We start from the raw sequence: 24,876 nt of genomic DNA, 5'->3' as shown, positions 1-24,876 counted from the left end.
GAGCATTTAAAATATTTCCATCTGCCTTACTTTAGCTTCTTTATGATTTTTATATCACTAGTTTGACTTGAAGTGTTTCTTGTATACATGCAGAAGGCTGCTATAAATTATCTCTGTTTGTATATGGTTGATGTGTTTTCTAAATAAAAGCTGAGAGTTTTGTTTTTGCTTTGGGTTTGGGGTTTTTTGTTTCAGGGTGTTTTGGTTTTTTTGTTTGTTTGTTTGTTTTGGTTTGTTTCCCAAATACATCACATATTAGGTACTGGCTTGTCTTCCATAGTCAAAAATATCTTCGAATGCAATTCTTCTGTAGCATTGCAGAAAGTAATTTGTGCAACAGTTTTTTAAGTACCCTTTACAAATTATATTTTACATCTGCCTTTTTACCACCAGTTTAAAAAGTTACAATTCATATACTGTTATAGCAACAATATTGGTTTTTTCTGAGTTAGAAATCTTCATTTTGAAGTGAGAAACACAGATCTACATTTTTAGTTACCTAAGTTTTCAACCAAATACTCTGCCAAAAATCTTTTAGAAACTCGATTTTAAAGTCCTTCAGGCTGTCTCAATGAAAATCATAAGCAGTTCTTTGGTATTCTGTCAAGACCATAAAGAAAACAGAATATTATCTAAAATGTTTCTTTTAAGCTATTTCAAACTATCACAGTACCTTGCTCAAAGTAGTTACTCAGTGAACATTTGTGGAGGGAAGGAGGGAATGCTGGCATGCCACAGTTGCCCAAGAATAGCAGCTATGTAGAATGGCTGTGTGGGGACCCTGGTTCCAGCAGAACTTTCACCCTACTGACAGCTGCAGCCAGGAAACTGCATTATTTAACTGGTTAGTTCTTTGGGTTGTAATGAGCAGAGGATCATTTCAGTTACTTCAAGAATGGATACTTGCTTGCAAGGGGACCCAGAATTAGCTTAACAGCCGGGTCTCAGGAAGAGCAGGAACCAGGGAAGGTTCCTAGGAAATGGATTGTTGTTGAATTTTTACTCCAGTGCTCCATCATTACGCTGGCCCCACTGTCCTCCCCATGTGTGCTCCATACCCTCGCTCCTCTCTCTATTTGCAGGCTTTCTCTGCGAGTATAGCACCTACTCCTTCCCAACCCTGCCAGTGTTCTGCCCTTATTGGTCTCCTTTACACCCCTGCATCCATTCAAGCTTCTGCTTCCACCACAGATTGCTTCCTTCTTACCATGTTTTTTGTTTGTTGGGTGTTCAACTGTGGTGTTTTATATACATTCATTAAGCTAGGCTGACTTTCTGTCTGCTTGACGTGTCCCTTACCTAGGGAATTGTATTAACATCACCTACCGTGATGGTGGATTTGACAATTTCTTGTTGTTGTTATATTTATTTTGGTTTTATGTATTTTACAGCTATTTTATTGGTTATATTTAGACTTGAATTATTACATTTTCCTGCCGAGTTTAACCGTTTTTCCCCCTTTCCTGTGGTGCTGATGAATTTAACCTTTTGATTAAAGCGAGTTGCCATATTTTATCTGTCTTTGCCCTAAGCTTTTTTATTTTTTAATTTTTGGCTAATATTGGTAAAGCTATCCAGGTTTATTTTAGTTGCTATTTGCCTTGTATATCTTGTCCTGTCTATTTTTCTTTTCTCCCTTCATTGTGTCTCATAAACAGCATATACCTGGATTTTAGCCTTTTGTTGGCTTGATTTATTAATTTTTTTATAACTGCGATACTTTTTTCTTTTTACTAGAGAATGTAATCCAGTCACATTTGTTGGGAGTTCTGATTTATTTGAATTTATTTTAAATGTGTTATGTTACAATACACCGCTCTTTAGAACACTATTTTTCAAACTCATTAAGGCTGTAGAGCAGGGGTCCCCAAACCCTGGGCCACAGACCAGTACTGATCCGTGGCCTGTTAGGAACCAGGCTGCAAAGCAGGAGGTGAGTGGCAGGCAAGTGAGCAAAGCTTCATCTGTATTTACAGCCACTCCCCATTGCTCACATTACCTCCTGAGCTCCACCTCCTATCAGATCAGCAGTAGCATTAGATTCTCATAGGAGCGTTAACCTTATTGTGAACCGTACATGCAAGGGATCTAGGTGGTGCACTGCTGATAATCTAATGCCTGATGATCTAAGGCGGAGCATTGAGGAGCAGCTGCAAATACAGATTAACATTAGCAGAGAGGTTTGACTGCACAGAAACCATAATAAGTCAACTGCTTGCAGACTCATGTCAAAACCTTATCAGTGAATGGCAAGTGACAGTTAAGCTGTATCTGGTAGCAGGCTTAACTTTATAGTGGCAAGTGAGTTGATGTACTTCAGTTGTACAGCTGCATCTGGTAGCAGGCTTTAAGTCAGAATCCAACAGTTATTTTAGCCCACACATGGCCCACCCATTATTTTATTTACCATGCCTCTTTCTCATGCTGCACACTTGTCTCAGTCACAGTTTTGGTAAGCCAATGAGCTAATCCTAGCCAAAATGAGTAAAAAATAAACGTCACTGGAGCGCTTCTCTGAAAGGGGGGGAAAGACCCAGTGATGAGACAGCAGAAGACTTTAAGACTGGCAACAAAATGAAAGCTGCATTTAAAAGAAAATGCCGAGAGTCCTATTTAAATTATGGGTGCATTGCAATAGGTGATTTCACATTCTCCAAACCTGCTTTGAATAATATGTGGTAACTGGCTATCCAACGAAGCCATGAAACCTTAAAAACTGCTTTGCTACATGGAGACCAAGCACTGCGCATTAAAAGACAAGCCTTTGGAGTTTAAAAAAAAAAAAAAGTGAACGGGAAGAACAGAAGCAATCATTGAAGGCCACAGCTTCATCAAATGTGTCTGTACTGACAGTATCATTGTTAGTGGCTAAACGCATCGCTAAAGCTAAGAAGTCCTTTACTGTTGATGAAGAGTTGACCTTGCCTGCTGCTAAAGACATTTGTCATGAACTTTTAGGAGAGGCTGCAGTCCAAAAGGTGGCACAAGTTCCTCATTCGGCTGACACCATAACTAGACAAATTGATGAAATAGCAGAGGACATTGAGGCACAATTGCTAGAGTGGATTAGTGAGTCACTGTGGTATGCAGTCCAGGTTGATGAGTCTACCGATGTTGACAACAAGGCAACAATGCTTGTTTTGTGTAATGTATTTTTTCAGGAGGATGTGCATGAGGATATGTTATGTGCACTTTTGTTGCCAACCAACACCACAGCTGCAGAACTGTTCAAGTCTTTGAATGATTACATGTCAGGAAAACTGAACTGGTCATTTTGTGTGAGTATACGTGTGGACAGAGTGGCTACCATGGCTAGACAGCTTTCTGGTTTCACTACTCAGATCAAAGAGGTTGCTTCTGAATGTGAGTCTACACACCATGTCATCCATAGAGAAATGCTGGATAGCAAAAAAATGTCACCTGAACTTAACAGCATTTTGCAGGATGTGATTAAAATTATCAGCCACATTAAAGTACATGCCCTTAACTCAAACGTCTCCTTCGCACAGCTCTATGAGGAGGTGGGCACAGTGCACACATGTCTTCTTTTATACACAGAAGTGAGATGGCTTTCTAAAGGTAGGTCACTAATCAGAGTTTTTGAGTTACAAGAGCCACTCCAGAGATTTCTTTGAGAAAAACAGTCACCACTGGCAGCACATTTCAGTGACACAGAATGGGTTGCAAACCTTGCTTCCTTGTGTGACATATTCAACCTGCTCAACGAACTAAATCTGTCACTTCAGGGAGAACAACGACTGTGTTCGAATTGTCAGATAAAGGGGCCACATTCAAAACCAAACTGGAATTATGGGGGTGACAAGTGAACCCTGGAATTTCTGACATATTTCAAACATTAGCAGAGATTTTGAAAGAGACTGAGCCAGGGCTTTCTTTCCCTCAGCTGGTACATGATCACATATCTCAGCTTTCAAAGGAGTTTAAGCATTACTTCCCAACCACAAAAGACCCCCCAAACTGGGAAGGAATGGATCCGCAACCCATTTGTGGATAAGCCAAGGTGAATCGACTTTGTCCGTGCTGGAGGAGGACCAACTGCTTGAAATCGCAAATGACGGTGGCCTTGAAACTATGTTGAAACAGCTTCACATCTTCATACAGTCCAGATTGAAGTCAAGGCAGAATATCCAGAGATTGCCCCAAAAGCCCTGAAAAGCTTGCTTCCATTTCCAACATCCTGTCTTTGTGAGCAGGGTTTTCTGCAGTAACAGCAACCAAAATGAGATTATGGAGTATACTGGACATAAACAACACACTTCAGGTATCACTGTCTCCCATCACCTCCAGATGGGACCGTCTAGTTGCAGGAAAACAAGCTCAGGGCTCCTACTGATTCAACATTATGGTGAGTTGTATAATTATTCTATTATATATTACATTGTAACAATAATAGAAATAAAGTGCACAATAAATGGAATGTGCTTGGATCATCCCGAAACCATTTCCTCCCCCTGATCCATGGAAAAATTGTCTTCCACAAAGCCGGTCCCTGGTGCCAAAAAGGCTGGGGACCACTGCTGTAGAGCACAAGTAAGTCATGCTTTTTGTGGAATACCACAGAACATTAAACTTCAGTTAACTATATTCATACTTCCCATGAAATTGTGTGCTCTCTTCTGCTAGACTATAGGTTACATAAAGAATACTGCACGCAGGGGTTTAAGAAGAAAAGTTAAATTTGATAACATTGTGTCCATTCACTTAATGCCTTCTGAATTAAGTAGGAAAGGAGCACCACTATTTGACCTTTCCATCTCAACATCTTAGTTCAGCTTGTAGAACACCAACGTTCTTCAGAAGTATAATTACTATTAAATAAAAATTACACAATACATTATAAAATCCTAAAATATAAATCGGTCCAAAGGCTTTAGGTACATTTCTGGATAATATCTTGTAAGTTTTGGAGTCAGATCAACCTTGCTTTGAATTCTGGCCCTGCCATCTTCAACTGGGTGAACATGGATATGTTTTGTAATCTCTCTGATTTTCATCCTCCTTATCTGTGAACTAGGATGAAAATAATAATAACTTTCTCATGGGATTATTGTAATGGTTAAGTGAATTGATAGTTAGAAAGTGTTTAGTGCAGTATTTATCATATAATAAGTCCTCTGGAAATATCTGCCATTATTACTGTATTATTTCCATTGGACTTACTATATTAGGACCCCCAAAGGAGATGACTGTCTGAGTTGAATTTTAAAGGATTTGAATGGATTAGCTCAACTGAGAAGCAAAGGAAAGAACCTTTAGGCCTACAGAATAGGCTATGCAAAGATATTTGAAATATAAGTAAGATTTTAAGAATGAACAGTGTCAAGAGACCACCGGGAAAGCCACCATTCTTTCCTCTGTAACATTACCTAGTGACACACTCAAAACAAGAAGTGGTGGAAAGGGATGAAATATAGGTCGTTTTTAGTATAGAATTATTGTTTCTTATGCCCTTATATAAATGACTGTTAAGTAAATATTTGTGTGTTTTATCTATTGAATATCCAACATTATAGTCAAAATTGAAAGAATACCAATTGCCAAAGAAAGTAGCATATTGTGGTTAAAAACTATAGCAATGGAGTCAGAATAGCTGAATTAAAAATTCGCTCAACCCCTAACAGCTATGTGTTTTTTTGATAAGCTAATACTTTTTGAATTCTCACTTTCTCCCTAAAACTGATGATAATGCCTGTTAAGCTCAAAATAACATCATGAGTTATTGATTATACATGATCACCAAAAACAGTAGATAAATTAAAATTTAGTAATTGATTCCAGATTACATTATTTTTTCTTATGCTGATTTATCCTTCTAATTGTATTTTGCTTAGGATAAAATTAAAATGTTTTTATTTCTTTAAACTACATGAACAGATGGCAAAAAGATGTAACCCAGATAATTATAATGTAGTGACAGAAGTCATTCTAGAATTTAAAATTTACTATAATTAATTGGCAAAATACAAAATAAAATATTGGTTTTGTAGTTATTTGTCACTGTCATTTCTATTATTTTACAAATGCATACTTTTCTTGTCTTCAGTGAATTTAAAAGCAAGTCATCAGGAACTTTTGACAAATGACTTTGTTCCACCAAACCCTTTCTGCTCTGTTTCTCAGCATTCTGATTTTCCCACTTTCCAGTTCTTGTACACATACCTTTTGCCATCCAAAATGGCAATAGTTGTCCAATCCCCACTTCCTAATCCCTTATACATACATATACATTTTGCCTGCCCTCGCCTCTTGCTATCTCTAATTCCAAAATTAGCTCATTCCCCACCACCCTATCCAACTTTTTTTCTTCTTCTAGGACTGTTCTCAGCTGGAAGTAAGGAGATGTACATATAATTATCCAAAAAGATTTGCTGAGCTTAGGTGGTATTTTAATTTTTATGTGTATGTTTAATATTTTGAGTGATAAGCCTCTCCCAACACCTTGTATACTCAGCCTTCCATGCTATATTGTAAGAATAAAAAGGATGTGCCCCTTTTTGTCCCCACTTTTCTGACCATATTCCCAACTAAGTTTATAAAGACTCCTGTCACATAACTTCATTTCCAATTTGGAAATTTCGTAACTGGCTTACTTTTTCCCTTGGGCATCTGTCATACATAGCACTTTTGCCCTGCTCTCACCCCATTGTATTATTTATTATGTACCTGTCATCTCTATATTATTTATCTGTATTATTTATTAGGCATCTGTCATCTCAACTTTCTATATAATGTCTTTTAAGCTGTAGACCATTCATTCAAAAATATTTATTTCTGCCCATGTTGGAACAACTAGTGAGCATCCAGAGATCACTAGACATGCAAAGAATCAGGAAAATGTGATCTATAACCAAGAGTGGGGAGAAAAACCACTCACTCAAAATAAACACAGTAAAACAGGGATGGTGGAATTAGCAAAAAGCCTTTTTTTTTTTTTTTTTTAAGACAGGGTCTTACTCTGTCACTCAGGCTGGAATGCAGTGGTGCAATCAGAGCTCACTGTAGCCTCAACCTCCTAGGCACAAGCAATCCTTCTACCTCAGCCTCCCGAGTAGCTGCGACCACAGGTGCACGCCACCATACCCAGCTAATTTTTAAATTATTTGTAAAGACAAGGTCTCACTATGTTGCCCAGGCTGGTCTCAAACTCTTGCGCTCAAACAATCCTCCCACCTCAGCCTCTTAAAGTGCTAGGATTACAGACATGAGCAACCACGCCCAGCGAGAAAGGGATTTTAAAAGTCCTGTTACAAATGTGCTCAGTGACTTAAAGAAAAAGATGAACACAAGAAAAATGGAAGATATATGAATGAACCAAATTAGAGGTCTAAAAAATGAAAAATGCAATATCTGAAATAAAAAATTCACTGGATGAGCCTAATAGAGTGAACATGACAGAAGAAAGGATAAGTGAACTTGAAAAACTAGTAAAAGAGATTATCTAAACTGAAGCAACAGAGAAAAAAATGCACAGTGTCTGTAACCTGTGGAACAGTCTACCATGTATGTCACTGGAGTCTAAGAATAAAAGGAGAGAGAAGCAGAGAGGCACTAAAAGCATTTGAAGAAATAATGGCTAAAATTTTTAAAACTTGATGCAAACAATGAACATCCAGCAGGATGAGCATGATATAAACCACATCAGAGCACATTGTGATCAGATTCCTACAAATCAGTTATAAACAGAAACTCTTAAAAGCACCCAGAGGTTAAGAAAAAAAGGCACACGTTACATATAGAGGAACAAAGATTGACTGCAGACTTCCTGTCAGAAACAAGATGTAAGTCAGAAGAAAATAAAATCTTTAAAGTGCTTGAAAAATAAACTGTCAACATGGAATTCTATATCTTTCTAATATAAAGGGGAAAGATAAAGACTTCCTAAAGACTTTTTAGGAAAATAAAAGAATTTATCACCAGAAAACTCACACTATAATAAATGTTAAAGGAAGTTCCTTTAGGTGGAACCAAAATGATTCCAAATGGAAACTCAGATCCATCCAAAGGAATGAAGACCCTCAGAAATGGTAAATATATGGGTAAATACAAAGACTTTTTCTTCACTTCCTAATTTCTTTAAAAGGCAATTGACATTTTAAATTAATAAAGTAGTAACATAGTATTGTGAGGTTTACATCATGTGGAAGTAAAATGTATGACAGTAGCACAAAGGTTAGGAAGAGGAAGTGGAAGAATACGTAAAGTAGATTACATTTTTAAGTAAAGTAGTATGGTACTGTTTGAAAATAAAGTGTGATCAGTGTAAGATGCGTATTCTAAACACTAGATCAACCACTTTTAAAATAATAGGGGGGAAAAAATCAGCCAGGCATGGTGACTTATGCCTGTAATCCCAACACTTTGAGAGGCCAAGGTAGGAGGCTCAGTTTAGGCCAGGCGTTCGAGACCAGCCCTGGGCAACTTACTGAGATTTGTCTCTACAAGAAAAAAAGGAGGAGGAGGAGGAGAGAGGTAGACTATAACACACAAACAGGGAACGTGAAATGGAATACAGTTAATCCAAAAGAAAGCAGGAAAAGAAGAAGGAAATGAGTATTGTAATGTCATGTAGTGATATTGCTACGAAGAAAATTGTTGGGAAGTAATGCTTCATGAATGTTTTCATGTTTCTGCATGATCAGGACTTTCTGAGCAAAGATTTCTGGCACCGGATTAAAGAATGTTTTTTGTTTGTTTGTTTAAGAAGGAGTCTCACTCTGTCACCCAGGCTGGAGTGCAGTGGCGCGACCTTGGCTCACTGCAACCTCCACCTCCCAGGTTCATGCCATTCTCCTGCCTCAGCCTCTCAAGTAACTGGGACTATAGGCGCCCGCCACCATGCTTGGCTAATTTTTTGTATTTTTAGTAGAAATGAGGTTTCACCATGTTAGCCAGAATGGTCTTGATCTCCTGACCTCATGATCCACCCGCCTTGGCCTCCCGAAGTGCTGGGATTACAGGCATGAGCCACTGCGCCCAGCCTGAAGAATATTTGAATGGCAAACAAGCCTTGGAAGTTAAAGACCTGTGGAGAGATTCAGAGACTTCTCCCCAAGATAATTTGTTTTCATGCTAGGGGTTGTAAACCTAGAAACCCTCCCCTTCTCCCCCGAGATGTTTTGTTTACAAAGCAAAGGTCAGTAGGTCATGTGCAGGTGAGGCAAGCTGCTTCTTCCCCCACCCCAGAGGGGAGAAGGAGCAGCAGCTGTGTGTGAAATGTCCTACATAGGCTCCAAAATTCATTACTGGGGAGTTATTCTTATCACGTAACCTTGTGGGGGACTGTAGAACTAAAGTATAAGTATTTAAATGCTGTCTCTGATTCAAAAACCTGGTGGTTTTTGTTTTTTTTGTTTGTTTGTTTTTGTCAGAATGAATAAGTCAATATTTAAAAATTATATCAAGAAGGGGTGTCTCCTGTAAGGTGGTCTGGGAAGTCCTCTCTAAAGAGGTAACATTTGAGCAGAGATGTGAATGAAGTCAGCCCTGTAAGACTGTAACATGGGAGAATACCATAATGTACTAATCTTTATTGTCTCTCTCATTGCCTGGTACACTTTTTCACACATACATAAATTTTAAATAGGGGTCAAGGATATGACACTCTGAAAGACTGGTCACTTCTGCTAGAGTGTTGTTTGTCCACTGTACAAATTCCAGAGTAGCTGCATCTTCAGACAAAATGACGTTTTTGTCGCAGACATTTTAGCTAGGAAAAGATAAGAGTTTCATGCCTGTAATCTCAGTGCTTTGGGAGGCCAAGGCGGGAGGATTGCTAGAGACCAGGAGTTCAAGAGTAGCGTGGGCAACATAGCGAGACCCCATTTCTACAAAAAAGAAAAAAATTAGCTGGGCATGGTTGTGTGCCCCTGTAGTCCCAGCTAATCAGAAGGCCAAGGCAGGAGGATCGCTTGAGCCCAAGAGTTCGAGGTTACAGTGAGCTGTGATTATACCACTGCACTCCAGCCTGGGCAACAGAGCAAGAAGCTGTCTCTTAAATAAAAAGAAATGGGTTAGAAATCAAGATCAGTTAAAAACTGTATAAAGCATAATTTATGTTTCGTTACCTTAAATAAATAACATATATGTCTCCAAATGAAGGGTTAGGGAAGATAGAATGAATTTTTAGTTGGGAATTTTTTTTTACGGAGGTAGAAATAGATGTCACTAACTTGATTTTGAAATTACTCTCAGCCTTTTAAATGTGGCGTATACAAATGCCGAGAAGAACAGATATGGTTGAAGAATACAGGCAGTAAGAATAATAAATTAGCGTAATGAATTTTAATTGAGTAATAACTAACAGTACAATCTCCTGTTATAGAGGCTTCTGTTGTCAGAAGCTTGCAGCCAAAAGGAGAAAAGATCAATGCAAAAGCCAAAAAGCAACACATTTGGTGTCTTTTGGCTGAAGCCAATATTAGTGTGACCTCTTTGGTTGAAAGACTTCTCATCCCCGTATAACCGGGTCATTCCTTCCTTTGGTTTGAATAATCTCTGAGAATCTGTAAAAACCACATCATTGTCAAGAAGTTAAAAGCAATTGATAAGTTGTTCTGGTAACACCTGTCAGTGAATTAACTCAGAGCACAAAACCCAGGCATTTAAGGAGTTGACAAGTATTATTAAACCTGTTTTGCAAGAGAAGAAGCTGGTTCAAAGAGAGAAAAGCTGTCAAAAGTAATACAATCAGTAAGTGGCTCAGGCCTCCTGCCTGGCACACCCAGGCTCTAACCACGTGGCCTCTCATGGCAGGGAAGACTAGGGCCATGTATGAACATTTATCACTGTTCCTTTCAATCCAACCTACAGACAATTGTGGCGTTCTAAAAGCTATGTATTTGTTTTAAATTCAAATATATTTCTTAGGCATGGTTTTCTCTGTTCAGGTTTTCTCCCTCATTCAGAAATTTACACTATTTTTACCTTTAAATGGTAGTAACAGCGTATTTCTACTAATACTGTTTCCTTTTCTTTTTAATTTGAGCAATTTAATTTTTCTGTCTTTGACACTCTGTTAAACCTCTTTTTTTAAAATTAGAACAAATCATAGTAATGCTTTCATCCCAGGAGACAGTGCTTTGTGCAGATGCTTTCTTGAACCTGAGCATAATTCCATGATTTCAATAAGGAAGAAAGATAGGAAAGTCTAATTCAAAGTAAATTAGGATTTATAATTCAGAAATGCTTCTGCCTGTTTGTAACTAACTTTCTAGTTGCTCTCTCCACTCTTCAGTTTATTTACTTTAAAAAAAATTAAATCAGCCATAAACTGTCTTAGTCTGGGTTTAACAGAAACTGGAGCATAAGACAGAGGCTTAAGTGCACGTACTCGATTAGCACCATAACCCAGGAGTCAAGAGCAGGGGACAGGGAAGAAGGAAGAGCGTATACAAAGGTATTTGACATTTGCAAGTTGACCACTGGCTACTTAGTCCTTCAGGACAGTCTGAAGAGACAGAAGCCCAGGGGTGGGATGACAGCAGCATTCAGTAAGGCTCTGTTAGGTGACACCTTCAAGAAGCCAGCTAGTGCTGACGAAGAACTGGTGGCTAGCAAATGAGGCAGAGGCCACATGAATCTGAAGTAGTGACAAGTGGTATAGTATAATATGCTGAAATATTCTTGTCGTATGTGTTTATGTACATGAGAATATAAAGTAAAACATGAACTTTTAGTCCCCACCTTTCTTTGTGAATACCTGTCATTTAACTTTTCACTTTTTATGCATGTACATATCATGGGAGAACATATACATATATCTTTTTCCTTTTTTTTTTTAATTTTATTTTATTTTTATTGTTTTTTGAGACGGAGTCTTGCTCAGTCGCCCAGGCTGGAGTGCGGTGGCGCGATCTCGGCTCACTGCAAGCTCCGCCTCCCGGGTTCACGCCATTCTCCTGCCTCAGCCTCCCGAGTAGCTGGGACTACAGGCGCCCGCCACTATGCCCGGCTACTTTTTTGTATTTTTAGTAGAGACAGGGTTTCACCGTGTTAGCCAGGATGGTCTTGATCTCCTGACCTCATGATTAGCCCGTCTCGGCCTCCCAAAGTGCTGGGATTACAGGTGTGAGCCACCGCACCCGGCCATCTTTTTCCTTTTAAAAAACATAAATCAGCCAGGCACGGTGGCTCACACATGCAATCCCTACACTTTGGGAGGCCAAGGCAGGAGGATCGCATGAGCCCAAAAGTTTGAGACCAGCCTGGGCAACATGGCAAAACCCCATCCTACAAAAAAATACAAAAAATTAGCCGGAGGTGGTGGTGTGCACCTGTGGTCCCAGCTGTCTAGGAGGCTGAGTTGGGAGGATCATCTGAGCCCAGGAAGTTGAGGCTGCAGTGAGCCATTTTTGTATTGCACTCCAGCCTCAGCAACAGAGCAGACTCTGTCTCAAAAAAAAAAAAAAAAAAATCAGGCCAGGCGCCATGGGTCAGGCCTGTAATCCCAGCTCTTTGGGAGGCTGAAGCAGGTGGATCAGGAGTTCAAGACCAGCCTGGCCAATATGGTGAAACCCCATCTCTACTAAAAATACAAAAAATATTAGCTGGGCGTAGTGGTGCGTGCCTGTAATTTCAGCTACTCGAGAGGCCGAGGCAGGGGAATCGTTTGAACCCAGGAGGCAGAGGTTACAATGAGCCCAGATAACACCACTGCACTCGAGCCTGGGAGACAGAGTGAGACTCCACCTCAAAAAAAAAAAAAAAAAAGAAACGTACTAATCTCCTTATTCCGTGACATATTTTCTTCACTCGTGTATTACTTGCATCAGGGTTAGGTTTAATGCCATTGTCAACAAGTTGATTTTGCCTTGGAGGTACATCAGGACACAATGATTAACATTTGTTGAATTAGTGCATGAATGAAGGAATATATCACTTCTAGTTACAGTTCTTGCTTATGGAAGAGGAATGCTACTGATACTGGGAATGCAATGGGCAAGATCTGGTAAAATATGAAGTTGTCATTGTCAGACAGTTGCCCAGTCATCCCTGCCAGTCTCCCCCTGCTTCCCTAATCAACACCTCCACATCCTCATTTCAGGACAGGAATAGATGCTATATTGGGGAGACACAGAAAAGAGATAGAGAGAGGCTGGGTGCTGTGGCTCATGCCTGTAACCGCAGCACTTTGGGAGGGTAAGGCAGGTAGATCACTTGAGGCCAGAAGTTCGAGACCAGCCTGGCCAACATGGTGAAACCCCCTCTCTACCCAAAATACAAAAATTAGCCTTGCCTGATGGCGCATCCCTGCAATCCCAGCTACTCGCGAGGCTAAGGCAGGAGAATCACTTGAACCGAGGAGGTGGAGGTTGCAGTGAGCCGAGATTGTGCCACTGTACTCCAGCCTTGGTGACAGAGAGAGACTCCGTTTGAAAAAAAAAAAAAAAGAGAGAGGGAGGGACAAAGGGAGAGTCTTACAAAAATCTGTTCAATTAGCAAATATCTGTTAACCTCTTGTCAAGTGACAGACAAGTTGCATAAAATGGAGAACATGACATACTTGGTCCCTGTCCTCATACAGGGAAAGTCTACAGTTGAGGGAAGAAAGACAAGAGTAGGGGAAGGATGCAGAAGAAAAAGAGGAGAAATTAGCAAAATACCAAAAGAGTGAAGAATTTCAGTGATCACTGAATTAATACAGTGCTTGTGTTAATAGAAGTTGTTTAGAAATGAGTTTAAATCCCAGCCATCTGCTCCCACATCAAACACACCTACTGTACCCATGATTTTGCCCTTCCCCCACATACGTATGCATCCCAGTAATCATCTGGTGATTTTTAAATGAATTCTCACAGTCAATAATAAAAATTACACTTGATTCAAACCAGTGAATTGTAACCCAGATCTAAGTATAAATATAGTGGAAATCGTAAGTTTCTTTAGTGACAGTCTTACTAATCAAGTTATTTGGCCTGTTTTTAGCCACATGGGATATTTTTTCTTTTTAAGGTTGCTATGAGTGTTGTTTGTAGCAGCATCAGTAAGCCAAGAATTCACATAGTTACTCAATCACACAGATTACTCATCATTGCCTGTTCATAACAGAATCCTAAAATGTTTAAGATTTCTAATGCAAATCAAAATCTCATCATCACTTGTCATTGCTAAATTAAATGACAGGATAATAACATTACATTAAAACCATTTTTCTCTTGATTGAGTACCTTTTTCAGAAGTGAACCTTCTAAATGTATATTTTTTTCATCAGTACTATAAATGCATTTAGAATCCAAGATAAAAATAGACTTTAAAGGGGAGGAGTGGGATGTTTTCAAATTATTGATGAGGCTCTTTTGAATCTCAACCATATTTGACAGTGTACTGCAAGGGAATGGAGTAGTTCAGCTCAATTTATTGACACTTTTAGAGCTATATAAGGGAGGTTAACAGGTTGAGCTTGGTCTTTATTGAAACAATTGTGTGTTCTTAGCATCAGTTATAAGTCATCCCCTTGCAAACTGGCTGTTAGGGACCTATAGGAATTGGCATTGCTTTGTTCTAATATAAGATACTGGCTTCAGGTAGATCACAATCTATGTGAGAAATTAATATAGATTTCTAACCTGTAAAAGCAGCATAGGTTCTCAGTGGCCTTACTATTGTGAACTTAGCTCTTTACCTTTCTTTCCTATCTAAAGCTAATTAACCTTTTATGGTCACACCTACCCTCTTTTTATCTCTCCCTCTGGCCCTTGGCCCACTTCTTTGTGGCCAACTAGCCAATATTCATGCCACCTGTGCCCATCTTCTTCACTTGCCCTAGAACTCCCCAGAATGCCTCTTTCATTTTAAAGTCAATCATTTCCTTCCATCCTTCAAATATTTTATTTCCTCATACCTTCCATCTTTAATAATATGAAATATAAAAATCATACCCTGGATCAAACCTTTTATTATTTTTGCCTCACTTAATACTATCATCATTAGGCAATAATAGCATTATGGTAAAAATTCTTACCTCTTGGAGAAACTGATGAAGGTATTGACTCAAACAAGATTGGCTATGAGATGATAATTATTAAATTATTAAATCTGGATGATAGGTGAATGAGGGTAAGGGAAGTCAATATGCTGCTTTCTCTACTTTTATAGGTTTGAAATCTTCCATAATAAAAATTTAAAAATAACTTAGCTCTTTAGGGTTCCTTTTTTAAAATAGATGCTCTTTTTGAGTGAGCGCATGAAATGATGCGGTATGCAGGATGGCCTAAGACTAAAACCTGATCCTGCTGTCTGAACACCCCACTCTTACTCTACCGCTTAGTAAACAAAAAAGATTCTTTAGTACCTGGAATTGTAACTTCCCTCTCTCCTTAGGTCCTGTACTTGATTATCAGAATCCTGATACACTTCCTGCTTCTTGTTAAAGTAACCAGATAAATCCATATAGAAATATACATTAATTTCATCTCATTTATTAAATCCCACTGTGAATAAAGTTCTGTGCTGGCATTAGGAAAGGGAATATGAAGGAAAGGTATTCATGAATAAACCTGATGCAGTAGTGGGCTCTAGGAGACAGAGAGGAATTCTGTCAAAGAGACTCATTCTTGATAATGATGCAAACTACTAAATGTCATCCTAAAGGAGGAGACAATCTTCCTTGCTTCTGCTCGTAATTCTAAGTGTTAAGACTGTTTAGAGCTCTACCATATAGCCTTCCCTCTCTTCTAAAGAACTTAAATTGATTACAGTTACCAATATGCCTTTTTCTTCTCTTTTTAAATTACAATAGTCTTACTTCTCGTTTGCCAAAAACTGGAGAAACCATCCATGGACATAAGTTTTTTATTGGCTTTGGAGGGAAAGGTGCCAACCAGTGTGTCCAAGCTGCTCGACTTGGAGCAACGACGTCCATGGTGTGCAAGGTAAGTATAAAGTATAGTGGAGAGGATTCTAGAGGTAAGAATCTGGTTTTAAGACTGGAGTTCATTGTTTTTATTTTTTTCAACCATTTTAAAGTGAACAATTCAGCGGCTTATAAAACGTAGAGTGGCATTTAATACATTCAACCACCACTTCTATCTTGTTGCAGATCATTACTATCATTCCAAAACAAAATCCCTTACCCTTTAAGCAGTTCCTCCTCATTCTGTCTTCCCTTTAAGGCCCTGGCAACCACCAGTCTTCATTCTGTCTCTATGGATTTATCTGTTCTGGACATTTCATATAAATGGAATATATATTATGTGACATTTTGTACCTGGCTTCTTTCACTTAGCATACTGTTTTTGAGGTGCAACATTGTAGCATATATCAGTATTTCCTTCTTTTTTATGGTTGAATAATATTCCATTGTATGGATATACCACAATTTTTTTTGTTCATCAATGAATGGATTGATGGATGCTTGGGCTGTTTCCACCTTTTGACTCTTATGAATAGCATTGCTACCAACATGCATATACGTCTACTTGAGTACCTGCTTTCAGTTCTTATGGAAGTTTATTGTTTTTAAAGATCTAAATAAGAGAGAGTAGTCTCCCTTGTCCTGTGTATTAATGTCTACCTCATTACATCCTCTGGGAAGTAGCAGTTCTCAAATAACTTAATGCTGCATTCCCTGAATGTAATGACTTTATAACTGGGGTGTGAGAAGTGAGGGAAATTAGCCTACTCCAGTGGGTTTCTGTCATCCAGCTTCTAAACAACAGCATGAGTCATCCTGTTTTTAACAGGTTTCACTGCAGCAACACAGCTTTTGGAAACTTCGTGTAATAACTGGTGATTTACTCATCTCTAAGTCATTTTCTTCTAATGCTGTATCTTAGATCTGAAAAGAATCTTGGCCTTAATGAACTGCACATAACTGATCTTTTGGCGTTGTTTTGTTTTCATGTATGTAGAAATATGATATTGTAACATCCAGTATTCCTATTTTTATCCATGCTACTGAAATAATTTGAAAATAAATTAAATGGGCTGCCAAAAGTTTACATTTTTCATTTTTCATGAAATTTTAAGGTGCTAGCATTATAGCATTATACGTATAACAGGAAAGGTAGATGATTGTGTTTGTTTGATTTTTAGGGAAAGCCAGGCTGGGTCTGCACATTATTAAAGGGCAAGAAAAATACAAGGAACTTAAAAAAATGAGCTTCCTCCTATGAACTATATAGATTTTACCAAAAATTCTCAAAATGTCATTTTTCATTGCAGTCAGCACTTTTCTCTCCACAGGAGTTTTAAATGATGTATAAACTATACAATTATCACTTCATCTGCTAGTGAACTGTAATTTTATTTCTAACCTATGATTAACATAATTTTCACATGGCTATTGGGTCAAAAACATCACGTGAAGCATAAGATTCAAAGTAAGAAACCCTCTTTCGCTAAGATTGAGCTCTTGATAGATTTAAAATATCATTGTAATTAATCAGCAACTAATTATGTCCCGGGAATTATGGGGCTGTGAGAGGGGGCTGATTAAAAACTTAGGCCTGACCCATCTCTTACCTGATTAGCTGTGGAAGGTTTGGAGAGTGATCAGATGGTGCTGACTTAATTAAGAGGACCTGGGAACTGGAAAGAGGATGATACAATTTCCTGTGTAGGAAAACCTGGACGTAGAGTTGGTGTTGGAAGCTGTGTACCCAAAATGGCTTCCTGAAAGAGGGGAGTTCCTAGAGCTGGAGATGTTAAAGGAGAGATTAGAGAACCCCTCCCTCTTGGAAGCTTTATAGAAGCTATTTATGTAGCCATTAAAGTCAAGATTGGATGTCCCCTGGGATCTCTTCCAATCCTAAGATTATGAAATTGATTTTATTTTAGGTCTGTTGAATTTGAGGCAAAGAAAGAAATGACAAAGAGAAATATTTGAATTATTGAACTGAACTTGGGAAATGAATCCTAAAACCATATGAGTGGATGGGAAAGGAATAGAAGCAGGGGTCTATATTTTGGGAAATATTCCAGTTAGGAGGTTGATTAAAGCAAAAGTACTATTTGTGTATGACGGTTTATGTTAGCATCTGTACAATTTTGAAAGTTCTGTATATCTACCATGCCCCTGATTTAGTCATCTAATGTTTAGCACCACAGTGGATTTTAGCCTGTGTCTGCATAGCAGAGGATCAAAAAACATGACTGCAGCTACAACCTATCCAGGGTAACTTTGGCTAGATAACCCGGGACCTTTAGACATGGAATTATTTAAAAGTTTAAGCAAATTGCACAATATTCTTAGACTTCTTAAAAAGAAAATAATATATTTTTATAATAGAAGTTATTATCTGTCCATTAATCATATTTTATCCATTGTGAAATACATTTTTATTAAGCAAATTAGTCAAACTTGCTTTATAGCAGTTTTTTTTAAGATGCCAAGTTCTGAGTAGAAACCAAAACCATGAAATTTATCAAGATAAAAATGAACAGATGGAGGAAAAGAAAAACAGGTAAAAATTTTCTATGGCTTTCTCAGCAAGATTTATTTACCTCTTACTACCTATAACAAACTAAACTTCAGGCTCTTTCGAAGTAAGACTGATGGCCCAAACGAACTTCTTATATTGAGCTAGGGAGAAATATTTGTTAAGATATTGTGACAAAGAATATTAAACGAGTTACCTCAATATTTATACAGTGATACATGTATAATGAAACATTTCAAGTACTTAAAAGTTATTTAGTCAGTTTTTAACTGAGTCATGGACCAAAGCTACAGTCTAGTGATAAATGGAGATGGCATTTTCAGATTTAAAATCCCAGCAGATACTGTATAATATGAAAGTCGTCCAGGGCAAAGAGCCTATTAGGACATCTTTCTTAAGATTTCACCTGAGTTAAGTGTTTCCTGTTCCATTCCATCGAAGCCAAATGTTAAGAGGAGGAAGTTATTCCTAAACATCAAAAATTGGCAGTTCAGGCCGGGCGCGGTGGCTCAAGCCTGTAATCCCAGCACTTTGGGAGGCCGAGACGGGTGGATCACGAGGTCAGGAGATCGAGACCATCCTGGCTAACACAGTGAAACCCCGTCTCTACTAAAAAAATACAAAAAAAAAACTAGCCAGGCGTGGTGGCAGGCGCCTGTAGTCCCAGCTACTCGGGAGGCTGAGGCAGGAGAATGGCATAAACCCGGGAGGCGGAGCTTGCAGTGAGCTGAGATCCGGCCACTGCACTCCAGCCCGGGCGACAGAGCGAGACTCCATCTCACAAAAAAAAAAAAAACAAAAAAACTGGCAGTTCAGGAGAGGACCATGGTCAAGTAAGGAACTCAAGATGCAGTGGCCCAATATGAGCACAGAAACCATGAGTAGGTATGAACCCAAATGACCCAGGTCAGGAATCAGCAAACTGGAAACACCTTCAAGAAATTACCCTGTCTTACTTCCTTCAAATATGAGACTATCAAACTAATACAGGTAGCTATCTGTTCTCCCTTCAGAACCATCAAGCATGAAGTTTTGTGACAGAGGTGATACTGATGCAGGCTGCCCTGGTGGGCTTAGCCAGGGAGGGTTCTTGGCTTTACCCAGGCAAGAATTTAAGAGTGAGCCAAGGTTAAAAAAAAGCAACTTTGACTGAACCAGTGCTACACGGCTAACCCATAGGCTGGGTGCCCAGAGGATAGTGTATGGACTGTTAGCAACTATATTTACATGTACTTTAAATTATATGCTAATTAAGAGGTGGGTTATGCAGAAGGGGAATTTTCAAAACTATATAAGGTAACTTCTGGGCCATTGCCATGGCATTTGTAAACTATCCTGGGTCCAGTAGGAGCATCTTGTGCTAATGAGCAATGAGAGCAACCAGAGGTCATTTTCCTCCTTTTCAGCCAACTTCTTCATTGCACCATGTTTTGACCAGATCCTGCTTCCACCAGCAGGGTCCAACCGGAAAGTAAGACCTGCTGGCCTCCTAACTCAGTATATTAAGGCGGTGTTGTTCAAAGTCCAGTCCTCAGGCTGGTGCCAGGCTGCATGCAGATTGTCACTGGTCCAAACAGTACAGGAATTGAGAGTAAGCAGTTAGGATCATTTATAGCAATTTGACAGAATAACTTTATAGCTGTTGAATATAATAGTAATAATAAATTAGGCCTTGTAGTTTGTATGACTCTTTTTTGTTTTCATCTCCTTGTTATTGTATTTTATAAAATAGTCCACAATGGGTTGAAAGCAAGAAAAGGAAAACAAGGCCAATGTTTCTCCATGGATAGCTTGAAAAGCAGTGCATTAGAGCATCCATCACCTTAACTAAAAAGTACCTTCTGTGCTAGATTACTGTGGGAGAATCATCTGATCATGCATTGAGATTTTCATTTTCAGAGATCAAAAATTAGTCACCAGGTCTTTCCAGGTAATATGTAATGAGGTGAAATCTGTCCTTTCCTGAACTCTGTTGAAAGACAGCTAGCTAAAAGTAGTTGGCTATGTTGATTGGAATGCTCAGCCATGTGTTCAAACAAATGATCCTATAACCAAGCAAATAATATACACCTTATATAAGAAGAAATGGTAGAAATGAGAGAAAATAACTGGATTATCTCAAACCTATCACCACTCTCATATAATCAGGCCTAATAATGGTGATTGTAGCATTAACTTTGTGTATTAAAGGTCTTCATTTTTTTCTGAGACAGGATCTCACTCTGTTGCCCAGGCTAGAGTGCAGTGGTGCAATCTGGGCTCACTGCAGCCTCAACCTCCCCAGGCTCAGGTGATCCTCCCGCCTCAGCCTCCCAAGTAGCTGTAAGTACAGGCACATGCCACCATACCCAGCTAATTTTTGTATTTTTTGTAGAGACAAGGTTTCACCATGTTGCCCAGGCTGGTCTCAAACTCCTGAGCTCAAGCAGTCAGCCTGCCTTGGCCTCCCAAAGTGCTGGGATTATAGGTGTGCACCACCATGCCCAAAGGCCATTTTTCAGCCTAGGTAACTACAGGTTACCTAGGCTGTAGTATTATGGTATAGTCACAACTCACTGCAGCCTCAAACTCCTGGGCTCAAGCGATCCTCCCACCTCAGCCTCCAGAGTAGCTGAGGCTACAGGCATGCAGCACCACACCCAGCTAATTTTTTAATTTTTTGTAGAGATGGGGTCTTGCTGTGTTGCTGAGGCTGATCTCGAACTCCTGTCCTTAAGCAGTCTTACCACCTCAGCCTCCCAAAATGCTAGGATTGCAGCATAAACCACCATGCCTAGCCTAAACGCCATTATTAAGGTAAACACCCCTTTATCTAGGATTTAAACAACCAGCAAGCTTAAATAACTGAGATTTTATAGATTCTTCTTATGTATTTTGTTATAAGGCCGCAAATGACAAGTTGTAAGTTAATTTGAAGGATTTATTCAAAAAAGTAACAGCTGGGTTTTGTATGACAACAAACTCAACTTAGTCTCCTCAACCAGCTGTTCATTATAACCCTCAGGCACTGAAAAGTCACAAAATGTCTTCAGTTGCAAAGAATAAATTATATTCATCTTAGTTTTAGTGTTAAACCTATTTTCTGTATTCTAATGCTTTGAAATTGGTAACCTGTTTTAATATATGTGATAGCTTCTTGAGCAGAATATTCAATTTCATGTGGCCTTGGATAGGATATTTTGATCTATGTTTTATTCACCCCAAATGTATGTTGAAGAGTAGAATTACTAGATGGTTTCTGCCATTTGAGGATTCCAAGCAACCTAAACAAGCATTCCTCAATCATTTTGCAAAATAGAAGTTATGGTGCTGACTGAAGCTGCCCTCCTTAGCTTCAGGTCATAGTTCTGGACTCTGGAAGCCCTGCCAAAGCTCTCCTTCAGTGCAGAAGGAGCCCTCCCAGTGATAAGAGTGAAAGAAGCATCTCAACACCTTTAGCTGAAGAAATGCTCTTGTTCGTCATATACCCAGCCCTTTTGCTTTCCATGACCCTTGCTGCATTGTCAAATACAGAAGCCACTAGCCACTTGTGGATATTTAGATTTAAATGTAATCAAAGTTAAAAATTGAATTCCTCAGTCACACAGTCTGTATTTTGAGTGTCTGTACTGGGCAGAACAAATAGAAAACATTTTCTGTATTGAACAGCACAGATATAGAACATTTCATCATTGCAGAAAGTTCTGTCGGATGGCACTACTCTACAATATTCAGGGCAGAGCTGAGCCTGGGATTTCCAAAGAGCATGTTGAGTTCTGAGAGTTCCCTTTTGGCTTATGTGCAAGCAAGCGCTTGTCCATAGTTGCTCTTGACCTGGCTTCCTTCATGTGGAACAAGCTCATACAGACAGGCTATTTCAGACTATGCGGGTTTCCAAGAATCTTTCTGCCCAAAAGTATTTCACTGCTATAGCCAAAAGAGTGTGAGAGTGCCTTCAAGGAGGCTGTTGAAAATAAAACCTTGTATGGAACCATTCTAGAATAGTTTGGGTGCTTGTAGTCATTTTCCTTCAAGAATGGAACATGACAGCCGGGTGTGGTGGCTAATGCCTGTAATCCCAACACTTTAGGAGGCTGAGACAGGAAGATCACCTGAGGTCAGGAGTTCGAGACCACCCTGGCTAACATGGTGAAACCTCATTTCTACTAAAAATACAAAAATTAGCCGGGTGTGATGGTGCACACCTGTAATCCCAGCTACTCAGGAGGCTGAGGCAGGAGAACCACTTGAACCCAAGAGGCAGAGGTTACAGTGAGCCACAATTGCACCATTGCACTCCAGCTTGGGCAACAAGAGCGAAACTCCATCTCAAAAAAAAAAAAAGAATGGAACATGACTACAAGATGGGTCCAAGGGAAATGAACAGAAGGGCAACTGATGTGATCAAATCCTAAAGAGTCTCCAGTAAGCTTTTAAGAAGGCTAGACTAACAAATATGAAATTGCCAACAATATAAGATGATATTGAACTATGGGCTTGATTAGGAATGTCATAGGAGGTCTGGAGATGAGAGGATTAACAAGGGCCAGAGTAGGGAAGGTAGACCTTAAGTTGATACTTGAAAAACAGGTGAGGTTTGATTTGGTGAAGGAGAGGGCAAAGGACTTCTAAGTTCTCAGAAATGATGGTAAGGATGCAGACAGGTTTCTTTCTATTGATATATCCAGAAAGGAACAATTTTCTGTGGAAGAATGGAACACACCAGGAGTGACTGAAGCCTGGATTGAGACATAGTCCACTGAAGTAGTGCTCACTGGCAGGACAGAAAAACAGAAGTTCAGTTCAGAAGTATAGTTCAGAGGTCGCAAGCCTAAAGGCCTACAGGAGCCAAGCAGGTAACAGAAATTGCAGTAGGCTAGATACGGACTGTGATGAAGTCAAGAGGCTATGCCCACCTTAAGGCACTCACCTCTCAGTTCCAGGTGGTTTGCCTTGCAGGAATGTGGACGCAGTGTTACTAGAACCTCTGAATTTTCAGAACCTCCTGGACATCTGTCTGTTTTTGTGAAGTCTTCTAATATTTAAGTATTGAGAACTGATTAAAATTAAAATTAAAAACAAAATTAAAATAAATTAAAATTAAAACAAAAATAGCAGGGCATTTATAGCAAAACCTGCACACAGATATTTATAGCAGCTTTTTTCATAATTTCCCAAACTTTGAAGACATCCTTCAGTAGATAAATGGATAAATAAACTCTGGTACATCCAGATGCTGGAATATTATTTAGCTTTAAAAAGAAATTAGCTATCAAGGCACAAAAAGACACAGAGGAACTTTAGTTGCATATTACTAAGTAAAAGAAGTCAGTCTGAAAAGGCTACATACTGTGTAATTACAACTGTATGATATTCTGGAAAAGGCAAAACTATGGAGACAATGAAAAGATTAGTGTTTGCCAGAGGCTAGTGGGGAGAGAGGGACGAACACACAGAGCACAGAGGATTTTTAGGGTAGTGAAACTATTGTGTATAGTACTATAATGGTGGATATATGACATTTTACATTTGTAAAAGCCTATAGAATATTCAACACCAAGAGCGAACCCTAATGTAAACTATGGAGTTTGAGTGATAATGATATGTCATCTAGGTTTATCAGTTGTAACAAACGTACACTTAGTTGCAGGATGTTAGTAGTGGGGGATACTAGTTGCAGGAAGAGACAAAGTATATGGGAACTCTGTACTTTCTACTCACTTATGCTGAGAACTTAAAACTAGTTTTTAAAATAAAGTCTATTTTGGCCGGGCACAGTGGCTCACACCTGTAATCCCAGCACTTTGGGAGGCCGAGGCGGGCGGATCACAAGGTCAGATCGAGACCATCCTGGCTAACATGGTGAAACCCCATCCCTACTAAAAAAATACAAAAAATTAGCCGGGTGTGGTGGCAGTTGCCTGTAGTCTCAGCTACTCGGGAGGCTGAGGCAAGAGAATGGCGTGAACCCGGGAGGTGGAGCTGGCAGTGAGCTGAGATTGTGCCACTGCACTCCAGCCTGGGCGACAGAGAGAGACTCCGTCTCAAAAATAAAATAAAATAAAATAAATAAAAAATAAAGTCTGCTTTTCAGAAAACAGTAGTAGGACAAATGAAACATATCTAGGAGTCAGATTCAACTTTCAACCCACCAATTTACAGCCTCTGCTGTAGATTCAACCGTAGAGTTCAAGCCAAGGTCCAACCAAGATAGCAGTCAGACAAATGGTTAGCATTGGAGAGGTATGGGAGAAGATAACAGGGGTGTCCTGACTAGCATAGTGATTGCAGAAACGGACAGTAGGGAGATGTCGATAAGATGCCAGCAGTTGGTATCAAAGGCCTTGCAATCACAGTTTTCTGGCTTTGAGCCACAGACCTAAAGTTCTGGCCCCTGCAAATGGCTGGCCAGGCAGAGAAGAGTACCTGTTCTGAAAGAGCTAGAGGGCTAACCAGATGAAGAGGATACACACTCGTGCTGACAGAAGCAGGGAGCGAT

The 24,876-nt window shown here is 39.3% G+C and overlaps 1 protein-coding gene across 5 annotated transcripts in view; it reads left to right on the top strand.

The window, feature by feature from the left end:
• Nucleotides 1–24,876, top strand: part of RBKS (ribokinase) — a 108,868-nt gene that overhangs the window by 15,140 nt on the left and 68,852 nt on the right. For 4 of the 5 annotated variants that reach the window (XM_010371188.2, XM_010371184.2, XM_010371187.2 and 1 more), the window contains exon 2: nt 15,758–15,890. In XM_010371188.2, the coding sequence (XP_010369490.1) occupies nt 15,758–15,890 (133 nt within the window). Of the gene's footprint in view, nt 1–3,161; nt 4,283–15,757; nt 15,891–24,876 lie in introns of all 5 variants that reach the window. The other variant, XM_010371189.2, reaches the window with a different exon arrangement.

Source organism: Rhinopithecus roxellana, chromosome 17, assembly GCF_007565055.1.
Source record: "Rhinopithecus roxellana isolate Shanxi Qingling chromosome 17, ASM756505v1, whole genome shotgun sequence".
Classification (NCBI taxonomy): domain Eukaryota; kingdom Metazoa; phylum Chordata; class Mammalia; order Primates; family Cercopithecidae; genus Rhinopithecus; species Rhinopithecus roxellana.
This window is presented reverse-complemented; position numbering and strand designations above follow the sequence as displayed.